The sequence below is a fragment of the Conger conger genome, chromosome 2 (genome assembly GCF_963514075.1).
Source record: "Conger conger chromosome 2, fConCon1.1, whole genome shotgun sequence".
Taxonomy (NCBI): domain Eukaryota; kingdom Metazoa; phylum Chordata; class Actinopteri; order Anguilliformes; family Congridae; genus Conger; species Conger conger.
Window position 1 is genome coordinate 80,886,253 of NC_083761.1, and position 7,500 is coordinate 80,893,752.

The following is a 7,500-nucleotide window of genomic DNA, read 5'->3' on the forward strand; positions in this document are numbered from 1 at the left end:
TCTCTCTCTCTCTCTCCCCCTCCCTCTCTCTCTCTCTCTCTCCCTCTTTCTCCCCCTCCCTCTCTCTCTCCCCCACTCCCCCTCCCTCCCTCTATATCACCAGCCTCTTCTCAGTCCTGATTCCAGTACATTTTAATTCCCATTAGCTGAGAGCAGCTCAAGTGTGTTTTTCTAAGATCAAACTAAAGTTACTTTCAATGTTTCAATGTTAAATATTTGACCATGGTTTATACAGTACATGCTGTTTGATTCTGTTCTGCTTGAACAAAACTGTGCTACAGAGATGTTGAAATCTGCCTGAGGGCAGATGGAAAACGGCCTGATAGCATTTGCATCTGTGCAGTCTCGGTCTCTGAACGTTTTTTAGTTTGTTTATTCGTTTTTTTAGGAACGAGCAGGTTTATACTTTGAGCCGATGATAACTGCGCTGAGTAAAACCCACAAAGCAGGATTACTGAGTTAGCTGGATAACTGCACTGAGTAAAACCCACAAAGCAGGATTACTGAGTTAGCTGGATAACTGCCCTGAGTAAAACGCACAAAGCAGGATTACTGAGTTAGCTGGATAACTGCCCTGAGTAAAACCCACAAAGCAGGATTACTGAGTTAGCTGGATAACTGCACTGAGTAAAACCCACAAAGCAGGATTACTGAGTTAGCTGGATAACTGCCCTGAGTAAAACCCACAAAGCAGGATTACTGAGTTAGCTGGATAACTGCACTGAGTAAAACCCACAAAGCAGGATTACTGAATTAGCTGGATAACTGCCCTGAGTAAAAACCACAAAGCAGGATAACAGAGTTAGCTGGACAACTGGACAGAGTAAAACCCAGAACCATCCCAAATCTGGAACATGGACTGAAGTAAAAAGAGCTGTTCCGGGTTTTACTCTGCGCAGTTATCCAGCTAACCGCTGAGTGACTGACAGCCCACTGATTACGTCTATATCAGGGGTCTCCAACCCTGGTCCTGGAGAGCTACTGGGTCTGCTGGTTTTTGTTTTCACGTTAAAATCAGCACCTGTTGAGACCCAGGTGACCAGGTGAGGCGAGTTAATTAATCAATTAGAGCAGTTGATTACACTTAAGTGCTGGGTAACAACGAAAACCAGCAGACCCTGTAGCTCTCCAGGACCAGGGTTGGAGACCGCTGGTCTCTATCCAGAACTGATTTCCAGCTCTAGTCTCTTAGCACGGTCTGTCTTATTTACGGTTTTCTCTCTTCGTCTCCTCCTAGGCTCAGCTGTGGCCGTCTGACCGTAGACCAGGCCCGGATTTCCGAGGGACCTTTAACTCAACGATGGCTGCGACCGCCCTGTACCTGGACATCCGCGTTCCTTGACGACCTCTGGTCCGCTCCATCCCCGACTCGAGCGCTCGTAACCCGGCAACGCCTTTTCCCCCCCATCCTGCGGCAGAACTTCCCGTGTTTAATCGGAGACGCGCTCGCGGCCTCTCTGTAGTTTTTCCAGCCCTGTGCGAGGCGCGGAGATGCCCATCCTGAAGCAGCTGGTGTCGGGCTCGTCCCAGGCCAAGCGGCGGTCGCGGGCCGACCTGACGGCGGAGATGATCAGCGCCCCGCTGGGGGACTTCCGGCACACCATGCACGTGGGCCGGGGCGGGGACGCCTTCGGGGACACCTCGTTCCTCAGCAGCCGGTCGGGCGAGCCCCCGAGGAGCCCCGAGCAGCCGCCCCCCGCCGCCGCCTCCCCCGGGCCCAAGCCCAAGCCCGGCCTGCTCTCCAGAACCTTCCGCAGCAGCAAGCGCTCCCAGTCCGTCACCCGCGCCGACGGCAAGCGGGACGACCTGCTGGCCCCGCCCGCCGGCTCGGCGGCCTTCGTGAAGAACGCCGTGTCCCTCCCCCACCTCAACGACGAGGAGGACCTCCAGCGGGGCGTGGCCCGCGTGCCCAAGAGCCTCTCCTCCAGCCCGCTGAGGAAGGGCTGCGAGCCGGACCCCGGCAAACCCGCCAACGGGGCCACGGCGGGGGCCCTGGAGCTGGACGAGCGGGATTTCGGGGAGCTGACGGACCTGCCCCCCTCCGCGGGGCCCCGGGGAGCCGGGATGAAGCACGCGGAGTCCATCATGTCCTTCCACATCGACCTGGGGCCCTCCATGCTGGGGGACATCCTCAGCGTCATGGAGAAGAAGGGCTGGGAGGAGGACGACCTCGGCTTCGAGGAGGGCAAGATCAGCGACGGCCGGGCCTCCCCGCCCCTCAGCCCCGCCGCCGAGGAGGAGGACGATGAGGAGGAGGAGGAGGAGGAGGAGGAAGAGAGGCGCCCACACGCCCCCGCGCGGCCGCCCCGCGCCTCCAGCCTGGAGGACGGGCCCTACACCCCGGAGGTCCGGCCCCGGCGCCACGCCCACCAGCACCTGGACAGCTGCTCCGTGTCCAGCTCGGGGTCCGCCGCCCTGGAGGAGAAACCATCCGGCCCGCCGCCGGGGGGGGACTCGGACAGCGCCACCTTCAGCTCCCCGCGGGGGGAGGACGACAAGGACTTCTCCTTCATGGACGAGGAGGAGGACGAGATCAGGGTGTAGCCGGCGGACGCGCTGACACACGCGCGCACGGTCACGGGACACGGCCGAGGAGGTTTCGGGGGGTAGTTTGGGACCTGTTAGAAATGATCTCCTCTGACCCCCTCTGAGAGCCTGAGGGAAGAATCCTGTTTTCCTCCCATTTAAGCCTCCCTATGTAAACCCACAGTCCCACAAGTCTTATTACCTGTAGAGTTACAGAATACCACTGCAAGTCCCTGAGTAGAGTGGGACACACACACACACACACACGTACACACACACAAACACACACACACACACACACACACACACACACTCACACTCTCTCTCTCACACACTCACACACACACACACTCACACTCTCTCACACACACTCACACACTCTCACACACACACACACACACACACACACTCTCTCACACTCTCTCACACACACTCACACACTCTCTCACACTCACACTCTCTCACACACACTCTCTCACACACACTCACACACTCTCACACACACACACACACACACACACACACTCTCACACACACACACACACACACACACACACACTCTCTCACACACACACACACACACACACACACTCACTCACACACGGTGATGCCACTGCAGTACTGTCGCTCCTGGGGCCCTGGCACGCCAGTCAGGTCACACCTAATGCGCTCAGGCCCGGGACAGCCTCCGTTGCCATGGAGACGGGACGGTTCTCACTGCCGTTTCTCTAACCCAGGAGGATTTTGGGGAACTCACGAAGGCGTCTCTGTTAGCCGAGCAGGACGGCAACCTGTACCATCTTTAAATCCATTTCTTTTTGTGCTAAGAAGTGTGCGCGCGTGTGTGTGTGTGTGTGTGTGTGTGTGTGTGTTTGAATCTTACGCCAGTCCTAAGTGAATGTGTGTTAGAGGGCTTCTTTGCTGGTCCAGTGGCAGTGTTTTTGGCACAACGCTGTAGTGATGGACAGCCCCTGCCACCAACACAGAAAGCCTGAGGAGCAGTCCCCTCCCACAGCCCCCCCCCCCCCTACCCTGCAGGGTCCACCGTGTCAGCTGCAGAGGGGAGAGGGGCGCAGTGTACGGAGAACAAACCGAATTTTCGGCCTTAGTAGCCTGCCACTTTTAGACAGGAAGTGTGCGTGTGTGTGTGTCGGTGAGGAGAGGGTTTGGCTACTCCGTACCACTCCTCTCCTCTTTTGAGATTAATACTTGCAATAACAGATAACTGTGGTTTGCCCAATGCTGATGTCTTTTTGTTGTGCTGATTGTATGTACATATTGTTACCTTGCCACTCGGTTCCCAGCAGTAATGTGTTGGTATCCCCCCCCGGTTTACCGTCTACCGTCGCTGCGATCTGTCCGTCTTTATGCTCCCAGCTGATCACCTGACAGGAAATAGAGACTCCAAGGATGAACCCCCCAGATGGATTCTGGGAATCTGAGTCTTTGTCTGTCATGTAAGCCAGCCTTTGCCTACAAGGGAACCAGAACAAGGAAATGAAATGCTTGCTAACTGTACATATGCTTTTTAAATTCATTCTATTTGGGGATTCTCTCTCTCTCTCCGTCTCTCTCTGAGGTACTTAAGTTAAATCCAGACCTGAGGTGTAAGAAACTGACTTTGAATCCGTCTGTCTAACAGCTTCTAACACTGTGGCCTTTTGCGGTTTGACCAAACGAACCCCCCACAAGTCTAACCTCCGCACAATGGACTCGGTGACACTGGCTGTGGTCTGTGAGGCTCCAGTGTTTTCATAATCCAACGCCCTAAAACACTAAGACTCTTACGCAGGTTTACCCAAACATAAAAGTATATGCTGTTTTTTTGGGGGGGTTTTTTCTTCTTCCCCCCCCTCCCCAATTTCTTTCTTTCCCCAACTTTTGAAAAACAAACTAGCTGTAAAAACAACACTGTGGCCTTTTACATTCGGTGAATGGTGGCGGTCCCGAACTCCAGGCGTCCGTGTTCAAAATGGAGGCAACGGCCAGAGGACTCGGGGGTACAGTATGTTGTGTGTCTTGATGGAGTGTTGTGGTACGTGCACGTTTGCGGAGAGAGAGAGAGAGCAATAATTGAAGGCGGCTAGGGATGTAGTCAGGATGTTGAACGATGTGACTCAGTGCCTCTTAATATTGCCCCCTTCCCTCTTAAGTGCCTAGAGCAAGGCTCACGGCAACCTGCTACAGCTCCAGGGCTCTTGCATTGTATTACCCACCGTCAGGGTGGAAGTGACATCACACCCCTGCTGATCGTGGGGACTTGTGTGTGTGTGACTTTGTCTGCAGTCCTGCCTCTGAGGGTTTTTTGGACCGCTTCTGAACTTCTTATTTCCAAAGTTTATTTCTACAGCCCTCGATTAGGAAAGGGGTATAAGGAGACGGCTAGGTTCCAGTTTTCTAGTGGAAAATGTAATTAGCCAGCCTATAACATTACGTGGCATTTTTTATAAGTGGGGAAGGGCTATAATGAGCCAGACTGGTTCCAGTTCTACAGCGGGGAAAGTTGTGAGTGGAAATATGAGCCAGTCTGGTTGGTCCCAGTCATAGAAGATCCCTGCTCTGGCCTTAACACATTAACAGTCTGTGCTAGGAGTCCGCCTGCGTTGCACTGATTCCGGCTTTTCTGTTACCTACAGCCTGTTCCCCACCCCCCGCTCCGAGCGGAAATAACATTACACAGGGAGGGTCGAGGAGGGAATGTCATCGTTTTCCAGGGAGTTTCCGGACCGTTCCTCATTCCAGCGGTTCATCCGGAGCTGGGGAGGATTCCGCTAACGCTGTCCTCTCGTGCCAATAAAGGCCCCCCCCCCCCCCACCCTCCACGGCTTTGCAAAAACAAAAGCTTCAACTGTTGCAGAATGCTGTCATTCCTCATACACCTCACTCCATTGTTGCCCCCCTACTCCAGCCCCAGGGCATTGTGGGTCTCGACTTTAAGTACAAGCTGATGAATTTTAACAAGTTGGGAAAACTACATGGCAAGTCTTGCTCGCCTGTTAACGGTCGAGCAGAGAGCAGGTTGTAACTAACCGCTGTCCGGAGTGGCGTGAGTTGAAGCATGCTGGGACACGTTTGTCCTCCTCCAGGGGGGCCCAGGGAGCAGATGGGAGAGGTGCTGGCTATAATTCGGTTTTGACCAAGAGTTACAGGAACGCCAGGAAAACGTGCCAAATTTCAGAGCGTCCCGTTTTGGCTTCAGTCCTCGGAGCAAGGCGCGTTTTGAGTCTGGGGCCCGTGTCGAAGGCACGCTAACGCTAATGCTAACGCTAACGTAAACATTGAAAGTTGCCAGAACAAGAAGGCTGGGGGTTTGCCGTCCGTAGATGTGTGGGCTGGTGTATCCCCGGTGTGGAGATTAAAAAGGTAAATCCCTGTAATTGCTCTTGATTGTAGGATGACGGGAGAGAGACTGTCGCTGTGGGCTACGTGTCTCACTGGGGCCTTGGCGGCTCATTCAGTTTAGAAAATGTTTTTTTTGTTTGTTTTTTTTTCCTCATTCAGTCTCCGAATGTTTCCATTGTGAGTTCATTGAAGCCTAAACCTCGTAAAAGGGGAACTAACACAAGCTTGCGGCAGCGCTGACCCGCCCTGTCACACGGACGGCGGTGTGTTGCGCGCTTGGTCAGGATCGGACCGTGGAAACCGCTTCAGATCGTGCCGTCTCTAGTCGCAGTGACGAAAACCTCCGCTCCGGGGCTGTCCTGCGTGTGGTACGTAGTGGCACTTCTGTAACGCTGTCCCAGACTCCTTCACAGTTAGCCGTCTGAGTGCCCGCAGGTCAGACCTTCTGAAACTACGGGGAAGATTTTTTTTGAATTGAGTTTCAGTTGTAGATTTTTTTTTTTTTGTTTTTTTTTTTTGTTTTACTGAATTTTCTTCTGTGATGTTTCTCTCTCCTTCTGTATAAATACCTGTATTTACCTTCTTTGCTTTCCTCTTCCAAATAACAACTATATTTTTCAATAAAAGAAAAAGCTGGTAATCTTAACCTTGTGGTTGGTTTGGCCTCATTGTATATGTTCGTGTGTGGGTGGGGTGGGGTGTGTGGGTGGGGTGGGGTGTGTGTGTCTGTGTGTGTGTCTGTGTGTGTGTCTGTGTGTGTGTCTGTGTGTGTGTCTGTGTGTGTGTCTCTGTGTGTGTCTCTCTGTGTGTCTCTCTGTGTGTCTGTGTGTGTGTGTGTGTGTGTGTGTGTGTGTGTGTGTGTGTGTGTGTGTGTGTGTGTGTGTGTGTGTGTGTGCGTGTGTGTGTCTGTGTGTGTGTCTCTGTGTGTGTCTGTGTCTGTGTGTACTTGCACACAGCAGTACTTGCATGTCCTCTCATGTGTCATTGAATGATGGTTTGAATGGGAGATGTGCCTCAGGCCAGTTTGCATGTAGTTGAGATATTTCATGCTGCACGTGTTGACAGACAAGCCCCCCCCAACCCTTGTTCTACAATTACCGCTGGGCCATTAGAGCGCATGGGATGCTTTACTGAAATGAATCTTCTGCTGGCACTCAATGGTACCTGTGGCATCCTATACCCTTGTTCTGCTGCCTGAGAGTGGGGCCCGGCTTTCCATAAACCGTGACGCTTACCAAAAACAGATCTGTGTTGCGGGGCGGTGAGAGGTTTACAGTGCTGAGGAGGAAGAACTGCATGCTGGGAGAAAAGGAGCTTATGATCCTAGGCCACGGTGAGAGGTGTGAGTGTGTGTGTGAGACAGAGAGAGAGAGAGAGTGAGAGTGTGTGTGTACAAAGGTGCTAATGATGGGTCACAGTGAGGTGTGTGAGAGAGTGAGGGAGAGAGTGAGAGGTGGGCGTCTGTGTGAGACGCACGTGTGAGAATAAAAGGATCTAATGATAGATCACATTGTGTGTGTGAGAGAGGAGTGAGTGTGTGTGTGTGTGTGAGAGAGGTGAGTGGGAGTGTGTGTGTGTGTGTGTGTGAGAGAGAGGAGTGAGTGTGTATGTGTGAGAGGTGAGTGGGAGTGA

The 7,500-nt window shown here is 53.1% G+C and overlaps 1 protein-coding gene across 1 annotated transcript in view; it reads left to right on the plus strand.

The window, feature by feature from the left end:
• The window catches only part of cdc42ep4b (CDC42 effector protein (Rho GTPase binding) 4b), a 32,254-nt gene extending 25,740 nt beyond the window's left edge, over positions 1-6,514 (plus strand). Inside the window, exon 2 of the mRNA XM_061232441.1 lies at positions 1,238-6,514. Within this exon, the coding sequence (XP_061088425.1) occupies positions 1,492-2,544 (1,053 nt within the window). The 5' untranslated portion in view covers positions 1,238-1,491 and the 3' untranslated portion in view covers positions 2,545-6,514. The remainder of the gene's footprint in view (positions 1-1,237) is intronic.
• Positions 6,515-7,500: the final 986 nt, after the last annotated feature.